General features: G+C 48.7%; 2 protein-coding genes across 4 annotated transcripts in view; one reads left to right on the top strand and one right to left on the bottom strand.

Moving 5' to 3' along the window:
• LOC101074320 (leucine-rich repeat and fibronectin type III domain-containing protein 1-like protein) overlaps nt 1–8,987 on the top strand; it is a 25,819-nt gene extending 16,832 nt beyond the window's left edge. Inside the window, 4 exon segments of the mRNA XM_029844096.1 lie at nt 4,143–4,326; nt 4,393–4,594; nt 4,668–4,885; nt 7,308–8,987. Of these exon segments, the coding sequence (XP_029699956.1) occupies nt 4,143–4,326; nt 4,393–4,594; nt 4,668–4,792 (511 nt within the window). The 3' untranslated portion in view covers nt 4,793–4,885; nt 7,308–8,987.
• An 807-nt stretch (nt 8,988–9,794) lies between these two features.
• On the bottom strand, nt 9,795–13,333 carry LOC101063931 (mucin-1-like). Of its 3 annotated transcripts, none has more exons than XM_011620797.2 (7): nt 13,231–13,333; nt 12,152–12,322; nt 11,983–12,077; nt 11,597–11,753; nt 11,300–11,455; nt 11,097–11,147; nt 9,795–10,961 (listed from the first exon to the last, which is right to left on the bottom strand). In XM_011620797.2, exons 2-7 carry the CDS (start codon nt 12,291–12,293, stop codon nt 10,336–10,338), a joined length of 1,227 nt encoding a protein of 408 aa, XP_011619099.1. In that variant the 5' UTR covers nt 12,294–12,322; nt 13,231–13,333; the 3' UTR covers nt 9,795–10,335. The 3 variants fall into 3 exon arrangements, with proteins under 3 accessions (XP_011619099.1, XP_011619101.1, XP_029699402.1); XM_011620799.2 differs by lacking the exon at nt 13,231–13,333 and adding an exon at nt 12,781–13,162; XM_029843542.1 differs by lacking the exons at nt 12,152–12,322; nt 13,231–13,333 and having other exon boundaries at nt 11,949–12,077.
• Nucleotides 13,334–13,342: the final 9 nt, after the last annotated feature.

Here is a 13,342-nt window from a genome sequence, read left to right as displayed (position 1 = left end):
GATAATATCCCACGCCACACCTGATAATATCCCACGGCTCACCTGATAATATCTCACGGCTCACCTGATAATATCTCACGGCTCACCTGATAATATCTCACGGCTCACCTGATAATATCCCACGGCTCACCTGATAATATCTCACGCCACACCTGATAATATCTCACGGCTCATCTGATAATATCTCACGCCACACCTGATAATATCTCACGCCACACCTGATAATATCTCACGGCTCACCTGATAATATCTCACGGCTCACCTGATAATATCCCACGCCACACCTGATAATATCTCACGGCTCACCTGATAATATCTCACGGCACACCTGATAATATCTCACGGCTCACCTGATAATATCCCACGGCTCACCTGATAATATCTCACGGCACACCTGATAATATCTCACGGCTCACCTGATAATATCCCACGCCACACCTGATAATATCTCATGGCTCACCTGATAATATCCCACGCCACACCTGATAATATCTCACGGCTCACCTGATAATATCTCACGGCTCACCTGATAATATCTCACGGCACACCTGATAATATCTCATGGCTCACCTGATAATATCCCACGCCACACCTGATAATATCCCACGCCACACCTGATAATATCTCACGGCTCACCTGATAATATCTCACGGCTCACCTGATAATATCTCACGGCTCACCTGATAATATCCCACGCCACACCTGATAATATCTCACGGCTCACCTGATAATATCTCACGGCTCACCTGATAATATCCCACGCCACACCTGATAATATCCCACGCCACACCTGATAATATCCCACGCCACACCTGATAATATCTCACGCCACACCTGATAATATCTCATGGCTCACCTGATAATATCCCACGCCACACCTGATAATATCCCACGCCACACCTGATAATATCTCATGGCTCACCTGATAATATCTCATGGCTCACCTGATAATATCCCACGGCACACCTGATAATATCCCACGCCACACCTGATAATATCTCATGGCTCACCTGATAATATCTCATGGCTCACCTGATAATATCCCACGCCACACCTGATAATATCTCATGGCTCACCTGATAATATCTCATGGCTCACCTGATAATATCTCACGGCTCACCTGATAATATCTCATGGCTCACCTGATAATATCCCACGCCACACCTGATAATATCTCATGGCTCACCTGATAATATCTCATGGCTCACCTGATAATATCCCACGCCACACCTGATAATATCTCATGGCTCACCTGATAATATCTCATGGCTCACCTGATAATATCTCACGGCTCACCTGATAATATCCCACGCCACACCTGATAATATCTCACGCCACACCTGATAATATCTCATGGCTCACCTGATAATATCTCACGGCTCACCTGATAATATCCCACGCCACACCTGATAATATCTCATGGCTCACCTGATAATATCTCATGGCTCACCTGATAATATCTCACGCCACACCTGATAATATCTCATGGCTCACCTGATAATATCTCATGGCTCACCTGATAATATCTCATGGCTCACCTGATAATATCTCACGGCACACCTGATAATATCTCATGGCTCACCTGATAATATCTCACGCCACACCTGATAATATCTCACGGCACACCTGATAATATCTCATGGCTCACCTGATAATATCCCACGCCACACCTGATAATATCTCATGGCTCACCTGATAATATCCCACGCCACACCTGATAATATCTCATGGCTCACCTGATAATATCCCACGCCACACCTGATAATATCTCACGGCACACCTGATAATATCTCACGGCTCACCTGATAATATCTCACGGCTCACCTGATAATATCCCACGCCACACCTGATAATATCTCACGGCACACCTGATAATATCCCACGCCACACCTGATAATATCTCACGGCTCACCTGATAATATCTCACGGCACACCTGATAATATCTCACGGCTCACCTGATAATATCTCACGGCTCACCTGATAATATCCCACGCCACACCTGATAATATCTCACGGCACACCTGATAATATCCCACGCCACACCTGATAATATCCCACGCCACACCTGATAATATCTCACGGCTCACCTGATAATATCTCACGCCACACCTGATAATATCTCACGCCACACCTGATAATATCCCACGCCACACCTGATAATATCTCACGCCACACCTGATAATATCTCACGCCACATCTGATAATATCTCACGCCACACCTGATAATATCTCACGCCACACCTGATAATATCTCACGGCTCACCTGATAATATCCCACGCCACACCTGATAATATCTCACGCCACACCTGATAATATCCCACGGCTCACCTGATAATATCTCACGGCACACCTGATAATATCCCACGCCACACCTGATAATATCTCACGGCTCACCTGATAATATCTCACGGCACACCTGATAATATCCCACGCCACACCTGATAATATCTCACGGCTCACCTGATAATATCTCACGGCTCACCTGATAATATCTCACGCCACACCTGATAATATCTCACGCCACACCTGATAATATCCCACGCCACACCTGATAATATCCCACGCCACACCTGATAATATCTCACGGCTCACCTGATAATATCTCACGCCACACCTGATAATATCTCATGGCTCACCTGATAATATCTCACGGCTCACCTGATAATATCTCACGCCACACCTGATAATATCTCACGCCACACCTGATAATATCCCACGCCACACCTGATAATATCTCACGGCTCACCTGATAATATCCCACGGCTCACCTGATAATATCTCACGGCTCACCTGATAATATCTCACGCCACACCTGATAATATCTCATGGCTCACCTGATAATATCTCACGCCACACCTGATAATATCCCACGCCACACCTGATAATATCCCACGGCTCACCTGATAATATCTCACGGCTCACCTGATAATATCTCACGCCACACCTGATAATATCTCACGCCACACCTGATAATATCCCACGCCACACCTGATAATATCTCACGGCTCACCTGATAATATCCCACGGCTCACCTGATAATATCTCACGGCTCACCTGATAATATCTCACGCCACACCTGATAATATCTCATGGCTCACCTGATAATATCTCACGCCACACCTGATAATATCCCACGCCACACCTGATAATATCCCACGGCTCACCTGATAATATCTCACGCCACACCTGATAATATCTCATGGCTCACCTGATAATATCTCACGCCACACCTGATAATATCCCACGCCACACCTGATAATATCCCACGGCTCACCTGATAATATCTCACGGCTCACCTGATAATATCTCACGCCACACCTGATAATATCCCACGCCACACCTGATAATATCTCACGCCACACCTGATAATATCTCACGCCACACCTGATAATATCCCACGCCACACCTGATAATATCCCACGCCACGGCACAGTGGTTGAAAAACACTGCTTTACACAACCACATGTTGCACATTCACACGTAAACAGGCGTACAGTCACACACACACGTTGGTTCTGTTCTGTCTTCGGGTCGGCTGTCTGGACGGTTTCATCAGTTAACTTTGTTCTTCTTCATGGTTCCGTCTGCTGCTGTTATCTGGACTCTGGATCGGCTAAAGGTTCTGGGGTCGTGGGGGTGGAGCCCTGCACCAGAACCTTCCTGAGGAGTTGTAGACCCACACCGGTGTGGTTCTGTTGCTCATGTGTAGAACGCCGGTCGTGCTGGACCCTCCGCTCAGTCACCCTGCGGGACTCCCGTTTCCATGGAAACGCATCCCACTGAGCACTGCCAGTTGGTCCTGCGGGTCTCCCTGGTGTTTGACCCGGATGTTTGACCCGGGGGTTTGACCCGGGGGTTTGACCCAGATGTTTGACCCGGATGTTTGACCCGGGGGTTTGACCCAGATGTTTGACCTGGGTGTTTGACCCAGATGTTTGACCTGGGTGTTTGACCCAGATGTTTGACCCGGGTGTTTGACCTGGGTGTTTGACCTGGATGTTTGACCTGGGTGTTTGACCCGGGGGTTTGACCCGGGTGTTTGACCCGCGAGTGTGAACGTGTGAAACGGTTCCGGCAGAATATTCGGGAATGTTCTGGTCTCCGCCTCCTGCCAACAGACTGTTTGCTCCGCCCCTCCAGGATGATTCCAGCCAATCACAAGTACTTCCTGCTGAGCGACCTGCCGTCGTCACGTGACTACGAGCTGTGCGTCTTCGCCGTCTACGACGACGGCGTCACGGCGCTGACGGGGACCAAACTGGTGGGCTGCGTCTCCTTCAGCACCGAGCCGGAATACGGGCGCTGCCACTCCATCCGTGACCAGGTGAGACTCCGCCCCCTCAGGGAGGAGGAGCCTGCTTTCATGGTGGTGATGTCACTCTTCCCGCAGTTCCTGGGAGGAACCATGATCATCATCATCGGGGGGATCATCGTGGCGTCCGTCCTCGTCTTCATCTTCATCCTCCTGATGAAGTACAAGCTGCACAGCAACCACTACAAGCAGAAGGCCGCCGCCCGCCACGCCAATGTCTGCTCACAGACCAACGGAGGGGGCGGGGCCGGGGGCGGGGCCCTGCCCCCCTCCTCCACAGGTGTGCAGGCTAAATATGGATCAGACAGGTGAGCAACACGTGTGGCACCAGCGTGACTCTTTCTGTGTCCCAGGTGGAGGCGCCACCAAACTCTCGCAGCCGTCATCGTCCACAGAGGGAGTGGGAGGAGCTTCCCTCCGAGGCACCACTGTCGTAGACTTAAACCCCGCCCACAATGATGACGCCATCTCCCAATAACACACGAAGTCCCGACCCCCCCCCTCCTTTTTATTTCTGACTTTTTGCTGGTGCCTGGAGCCAAACGGCCCCGAGGAGGAGCTCCTGTCCTGGGTGAGTTACTGGGGGGGGTCAGAGGTCAGACCTTCAGGTAGGGCAGGTGGTCATCCTGCTCAGCGCGGAGCCACAGTGCCCCCCTGTGGTGGCAGCCTGTAAATGAGGAGATCCAGCGAAGCCGTCAGTTAATGAGCATTAATTAAACCTGTATTTACCTTAGTCCATCCAAGCCTGAAGATGTTGCGGAGCTCCCCCTGGTGGCTGGCTGCTGTACAACTAGTAAACTCCTCCCCCCTCCGTTTTTTTAATTGCGTAAATCCGTAAAACTGGATCCAGGCCTTCTCGTTAAGGGTGGCGCTTTCAGCACACAGACGAGGCCGCAGAGGGTCAAAGGTCAACCAACACACATTGAGCCTAAATATCAAACTAAAACCTGTGGACCCAGGGGAGGGGGCATGGTCACATGATCAGCCCGGTTAATAAATGCCTTCACCTGGTCATTCTGTAGCAGCTCATCATCATCATCGTCATCATCATCATCGTTATATAACGTTTACTCTTATATGTTGTCACTGAAGCATGCGCCTGGGCTACCATGCTAAAGGTTGGCCCATCATGGAGTCATGCTAATAACCTCAGGCTAACAGCTGCGCCATGCTGCTAATTGCAGATACCAACTTTTTATAATACAGATGCTAGCCTTTAACTTGATACCACATTATCACACCAGCTAGAGCTAGCAGACAGTTCCCTCAGGCTCCAGTGTGCTGATGGAGCCACGTAGCATCGCTCTGCTTCCCAGACAAACTCAAGAGTCGTCTTGTTGTCAGTTCCCCGCAGCTTCGAGCCCTTTCAAGTGTGAGAACAAATAGATTTTGTGGGCGTGAAAAAGCCTCAAATCTTCGCAGTGTCACCGAGTCTTTAGCTGGAAAACAACCTCGACTCGGGCGGGAGTGCTGGGTGCAGCGGGAATGACGGCTCGATTTCACTGTTTCTTTTGTTTAAAAATACATGTCAGGAAATGTCTGCTGTGGTTTCAGCTCGGTGGAGTCGTGGATCTGAAACGACTCACGTTAGCGGAGACGTTCTGCTTCTGAGGACTGAACCGACAGAAGTCAAAATTACACAATCTAAAACTTTAAAACTTACAAATGACTCAAGCTAACTTCACATAACGGGACACATGTCATGCTAACAGACGTGTGCACAGTTTGTAATATCATGCTAACTGAAGTTGGCTAATCAGGTCTTTGATGATGCTAATGAACCACAACTAAGGCTCAGTCACATACGCTGACGTCATCAATCACAGAGGAGAGGATATAAAAAGCTCCTGGTGGTGATCAGGTGATCATGGTTCTGAACCCCAGCAGCCTCGGCCTCTAGCAGCATAGCTAAGATGCTAACCTGCCACATCAGCAGCTTCCTGATCTTTGAGATGTTCCTCAGGTGAAAAAAGGCACTTCTAGAGACTAATTTAATGTGTGAGTTGAAGGAGAGGTTTTGATCAAAAGTTACTCCTAGATTCCTCACAGAGAGACTAGATGTTAATGAGATCCCATCTAGAGTGATCATGTGATCTAATCTATCCCTGAGAGGTTCAGGACCAAACACCATGACCTCAGTTTTTCCTGGGTTAAGGAGGAGGACATTTGAAGACATCCAGGACTTTATGTCTTTAAGACAGGTCTGGAGCTTCACTAACTTCTCTGTCTCCTCTGGTTTCATGGATAAATAGAGCTGAGTGTCATCAGCATAACAATGAACATTTATCCCATGCTGCTGAATAATGTTCCCTAAGGGAAGCATGGACAATGTGAAGAGGATTGGTCCGAGTACGGAACCTTGAGGAACCCCATGGCTAACCCTACTGTATGAGGAGGGAACACTGACTGAAACATCTCAAACAGGCTGTTCCTCTGCAGGTGCCCCAGTAACTGAGTCACCACCACCTTCTCTAGAACTTTAGAGATCAAAGGAAGGTTGGATATCGGCCTATAATTTGCTAAGACATCAGGATCCAGTGATGGTTTTTTAAGCAACGGCTTAATCACTGCCACCTTGTAGGACCGGGGTCCATAACCTGACACTAAAGAACCATTGATCTGGTCCAGGATAGAGCTGCCTATCACTGGTAGAACATCCTTCAACAGGTGTGTTGGGATGGCCTGGTTAGCTTTTTCTCTGGTAGCTAGAACCAGTGAAGAAGCTCATGAAGTCTTCACCACTGAAGCTAAAGTTCAGCAGAGCAATTTTAATTTGATCATAATCTTGGAGCCCATCATGTCGTGCTAGCAGCCCTTAAATCCTACGTTTATGCATAAAGCTAACTTGTCAGTTTCACAGCTACAGTTAAAGCTAATGTTTAGCATAAAGCCAGATGTGTTTTCATCACCAAAAAAGACTTTTATCAGTTTGTTGCGACATGAAAGTGCTGCTAATTTGCTGCTACGATGCTCAGATGTCTTGTTCTCTTCAGGTTGCCCCATCTTGTTGCTGGTCACCCGTGAGGCTAATCTGGAATGAGACGCGTCCTCACCTCTGACCTCAGCCAGGGACACACTGGTCGTACCCGTGGAGGGAAAATTGCTGACCTGTCTGGAATTCCAGGCTTTTAATGGGCCTCTTGTCTTTGAATCCAAGGATTTGGAATATTTTCCTCTTTACTGATGAGATCATCTCATCACGTGACCAGAAGGTCAGACCCGTCTGGATCAAGCACTCGTCCCAATTTCGGATTTTAAAAATCCTGTTTTTTTGGGAAGGGGGGGGGGGTTGCTGGTGGCAGCCCAGCATACAGTCAAATGCCAAAGGATTCCAAACATGATGGAAGTATGAGAACTGTGGGAGGAACAGACTTCCTGGAAACACACGACTGTGGAAACACGGAGCTGGAATCCAGCACATTGTCTTGTCTCAATAAGGAAACAGCGAGAACTTTTCTGGCACTTTAACGTCTGTTCTCACCTGCCCCCCCCCACCTTCCCTTCTTCTTCTCTGTCGTTCTCCCTCTCTTTCCACTCTTCTTCCGTCACTAAAAGTCTCCCTTCTTTGGTGTTGCCGACCCGATTCTTCTGGCTGGACGATTCACAGTAGATCGTGTTAAAGTTTTCGGTGTGTTTGCATCTATGGTGGATTCTCCGTGTCAGAGTATTTAAACAACAATAAACAAAATAAAAACAAAGGAAACGCTGCTGTCCCGTGATTGGAGCCCTGAGGAACGCCGGGAATTCTTTGGACGTTGAACAGAAATCCAGATGTTGAGCTCCGGGCGGCCGACAGCCGTTGTGAAGATTGCCAGCAGAACTTGTGCTGTCCCCTCCCACTCGGCCATACCACGCCCCCTGACACCTCCCACTTGGCCATACCACGCCCCTGACTCACCCCACTCGGCCATACCACGCCCCTGACTCCTCCCACTCGGCATACCACGCCCCTGACTCCGCCTTTGCCGTTTAACAGTGTCTGTGTTTGTTTGTGACGCCTCCGTCTTCGATGGTTTGATACTCATGTTTTAGTTTTACTACGATGAAACAAAATGTCCGTCAGAGAAAACACACAAACATGCAACACCAGATTTTCTGCTTTCATAGATAAGATTATGTGGATTTATAATGAAATAAAAGTATTTTTCTTGCTAAGCCTCCTTTAAATTCCAGAGAACTTCCTAAGTGGCGTCGAGGGATGATGAAGATGTTTTTCTCAACGAGCTCAACATAAATTGATCCAAATTAAGAAATTCCAGCGCATTAATAATCCTTAGCTAACTCCACTATAAAAAGGTAGAAGCTAATCTTTAGCTAACGCTTTCGTTGGTCAAGCCTGTCGGAGCTCGTGGTGGTTGATCGTGGTGATAAATTCACGGTGACGGTCCCCGTTTACAATCTTAGAACATGTGGAATGTTTACGTTTACTGTTGCGTCATGTGACCAAGCTCTCTTTCAGTCCAGCTCTCTGAACCAGAACCAGAACAGAACCTGACTGAACCCAACTGGTGACAGCCAGGATTCATCTGGGAGGTGAGTTCACGGAGAAGCAAGTCCGACACAGCTAGCCTAATATTTGATAGCTTCATCAGCTAACGTGATAAAGCCTCTATACCAAGCGTCCGTGTAACTTTTGATATTTGGATTTTTTCCTTCAAAGTCGGATATTAAAATATAAAAAATGAGTGCAGGATTTTTTTTGCTTGAATTCGATTTCATTTCTTGGCTTGTTGAACTTTCTCCTTCGTTTTCTCGACTACTTCATCCCTTCCAGGGTCACGTGGAGCATGCTGGAGCCTCTCCCAGCTGCACGTGGGCTGAGGCAGGAGCACCTCATCTAAATAATCATCTAAAACAATAATAATAATGCTAATTAATTCTAGCGGTGATCTCCTTCCATAGTTTTTTGACCTGTTACTGAAAACTCTTAATCACTTCTTGGTGGTAAAAGATTGGAGAATTAAAGAATTTTGTTTTGGATGGGATGAAAAGATCGTAAAATGTAATCACGTGACCTAATACTGCGAAATGGCGGGTGTTAATGAGCAGTTCTGACTCTATTTTTAATTCAGCAAAGTAAAACCATAGGAAATCCATCCAAACCGACAACAGTCACGAACTTCCGCTTCATTTCTGTCGCCTGTATCGCCGATCCGCGTGAATTATTCGTTTCGTCTCCTCTGATATTTACGTCATGTTTGACGTCAGACACGGCGTCATCATCACACTGGCGGCGCCATTTTGACTCTTCCCGCGTCTTCTTCGTGTCTAATTAGTGGATTTTACTGCGCCACCTACAGCACCGGAGGAGGTACAACTTTACCATTTTTATCGTTAAAATAGAAAACATGTAGAGATAAATTTACAACTATTTTGATATATCTGGATATAAATCAACAAAACCCACGTTTCTTACAGTCAAAAAACAACATAAATACTTCCTTAATCTGTTCTGTGAAGGATTTAAAGTCCCATAAAACTCAAGTGGTAAACTCTTTATTTCATTGTAACAGACAGCCTGTAGCTGTTAGCATAGTTCACTCAGATTCTCCACTAAACAAAATGCATAGACCCATTTACAGAAATGTTTCGATCTGTCACGTTTAAAGTCACTTTATTTCATCCACAGAATAAACGAAAAGTGGTTGCCATCGTTCCCAACCTGCACAGAAAAGCTTTTCAGTAGATTCTTTAAAAAAAACTGGTTTTAAAAGAACTGAAGTTACATTCAGAGCTCAGAAATGTTGTTGCTACATCTAAATTCCTATTTCCGGTCGTTGGACTAGTGTGATGTCAGAAGACCTGCTGCTGTCACGTCACCCCCTCCTTCTTGTCCAACCTGGAGACTTTTGAACTGTCACGTTTGGAAACGAGCTAAAAACCGGAAACTCTGAGCAACGAGCAGAAACACTTTCCATCCTCAAGCTTCGTCTGGCTCCGAGGAGTCACAACAGGTGTCCAGGGGTTCAGCTGTCCTGCTCCACTTCCTGTCAGCCCTCTCACTTCCTGTTTCTGGGGGTTTCAGTAGCGCGGCGCCGGGTGAGTCTGTCCCGTGCTGTTTTTGTCTCTCAGCATGGCGAGAGCCGTGTTGGAGAAGTCCCGCAGGATGTCGACCGTCTCGCGCTGCAGCAGCAGCGACTCCTGCACGAACTCCTGCTGCGTCTCCACCAGGAGCTGCACCGACTGGGCCAGCGCCTCCAGAGACTGGGACACGGAGGTGAGCAGCAGGCTGCTGGCCTGCTGCTGCTGCAGGCTCTGGGAGGCCATCTGGAACACGTGCTCATGCCTGGTGGAGCCCCCTGCTGGAAGGGGGTCTGATGACGACGACGGATGAGGTTTGGAGGCGACTGAAGGAGCAGCAGGAGGCGGCGCTGCAGAGGAGGAGGAGGGGGGTGGAGAGGGAGCAGCAGCAGACGTGGAGGTGCCGTTGGAGCAGGTGGAGGACAGAGGAGCAGCGGAGGAGGAAGGTGCTCCCTCAGGGAGTCCGGAGGAGGTGGAGGCTCCAGGTGGACGTCTGGAGTAAGAGTGGACAGGCTGTCCGCTCAGCAGCGCGTCCTCAGAGAGAGGTTCTGTGAAGGAGGACGGGGGGAGCGGATCGGGGCAGGAGAAGGTGGAGTCCTCGTTATCGTTGAAATCCATCGCTTGATCTACAGGAACACACGCGGTCAGTTCTCAGCCAGAAACATGGCTCAACATCGTGCTGGTTACCATGGAAACACGCCTGCATACTACAGGTAAACCTTGAGGGTTGGCATAAATGTAGCGAAGGCTAAAGTTCTCACCGTCTTCAGCGACATCCAGGTCAAACTCTGAGGACGACTGGAAAGGATCTCCTGTAAGATGAGACCGTGGCGTCACCATGGAAACGTGTAAAACCACGTAAATATGCTACAGAGTTTATTCACTCTGGGTTATTTAAGTGATTTCCTGGTCCTCATGTCTTTGTCTCCTGACTGCAATAATCACAGGTGATTGAGGAGCTCACCGTCTTTGTCGGGGGAGGACAGAGGAGACATGACCAAAGCTCCGCCTCCTCCGAGGCTGAAGGAGCTGTCCGTCAGGTTCAGGTAGGAGGACGAACTGTTACTGTGGAGCTTTGAAAGGTCTTCCTCCGGGTTAAAGTCTGGATCGCTCTCGCCGTCTGACAACACACAGGAATCAGTGCCACCAAAGATCCATCACATACACCTGTTAGCTCAATGCTAATACCAGTGAACAGAAATTAGCATTAGCAGCAACATGCAAACAGAGGCGGCCCCTGGGTGGAGGAACATCTCCTCACCTCCTCTGGGACTCATCATCAGGATGTCATGGACCATCTTCTCTACGGGGCCCAGGGTCTTCTTCCGGATGGTGGCGCCGTTGGGGCCCCGCAGGGCGATGATTCGCCGCTTCCCGTCGCATTTGAGGTCGGCCCATTTCTTCATGATCTGACGCATCTGAGGGGGGAATAAAAGCCGACTTAGCGTTTCACCCTCGTCCTCAATCACATTTATGAGATGAACCACGTGAATCTCTGGAGTTATTGTAGTTTGTGCAGTTGATTGGTCAGTCTGCTGCCCCTCCCCCTCCGCCCCGTGGTGGCCCCTCCCCCGTGGTAGCTCCTCCCCCAATAACCTTCAGAACAACTAAACCTGGATGGCTGGGGACTGAATGTGTGGTCAGAACCTCTCTGTGGTTCTCGCCCAGAGCGTTGACCTGATCGGTGATTTCAGCCCACTTCCGCTTCTTCACCTCAGACGAAACGCCGTGGTTGAACTTCTCTACGGACACAAAGACGAGAGCCTTCAGCGCGTCTGCCATGACCCACAGCTATCGCTAATGTCGACACACTCACTGAGGAGGATGTTTCTGTTCTTCTTCACCGCCTCCAACAGAAGTTTGACCTCATTGAAGGAGAACCTCGGCTTGGACCTCAGAACCCCTCGGGCCCTGCCCACCCTGAACTCCTCATCCTCATCACGCCACGGCGCTGACATGGCTCCTCCCCTGCTCCTTGGCAGACAACCTGAGACAAAACAAGCAAAGGTTAAAATGAAACGCCATTCAGACGGTGCTGGGGGGTCACGTGATGCTCCCTACACCCCCCCTGGGCTCCCTACACCCCCCCTGGGCCCCCTAGCTGCCCCTTAGCTCTGCTGCCTGCTGCCCCATATAGACAGAATTGATAAGTCTTTGAAAGCTTCAAATCGAAGCTTAATTAATTTAGCGCCCCCTACAGATCGTTAATAAAACAGCCCCAGTTTGACCAACAGGCAGGAAATTGCGACACTTGCAGAAGCTAAACAGCAAAATGCATTAAAACATTTTATTGTATTTTCAATTTCAACATAAGAAATATATACATACACACCAATATTGATCGATACTCAACAATAAAACATTAATATCATCTGCCAGCAGCTATTGAAACATAAACGGGTGGAAATTAGTCAACACTTAACGTGTCAAAGTTAAATAAATAACCTTGTTGCTGTTATTTTAATTGAATCGCGGCGGTGACGTAAGGCGTCACGTGGTCTGCCTCGGCCAATCAGCGGCGAGTCTCCCAGCCTTTGTGCGGCTTCTTCCTGTTGCTGCTCACACTGGCGCCGCCATCTCTGTCAGCTAACGTAGCGTGACGCTGCTAAACATCGACGCTAAAATAACCGCGTTAATCGACGGATATCTCAATCATTGGGCATCTTTACGTTTCGGGACACGTTGCCGCGCGCGTCCGCTAAGTTAAACACCACCGAAGGAGTACATTTCCTGAACTCCAAGACGGGATTTTGCTAGCTTCGGCTAGCTCTTATTGCATTAGCTCGGTGTGCTTTTAACGTTCTTGTCAAACGGAAGTGCGCCGCTCGCGCAGCCCGTCGCGCGCGGCGGCACGAGCGGCGTCTGTAGCCAGAATATAAAATATGGGACGATTACCCTGAAAATGGCGTAGCTCGCTCCCTCCCCTCCTTCCTCGGTGATTCTCCCGAAAGTTCGGAGCGACGAGAACATCGTCACTGCGCAGACTCCGAATTTTTTTTTCCTCCCT

Source organism: Takifugu rubripes, chromosome 11 (genome assembly GCF_901000725.2).
Source record: "Takifugu rubripes chromosome 11, fTakRub1.2, whole genome shotgun sequence".
Taxonomy (NCBI): domain Eukaryota; kingdom Metazoa; phylum Chordata; class Actinopteri; order Tetraodontiformes; family Tetraodontidae; genus Takifugu; species Takifugu rubripes.
The sequence above is the reverse complement of the archived record's forward strand: the minus strand, read 5'-3'. Positions and strand labels throughout refer to the sequence as shown.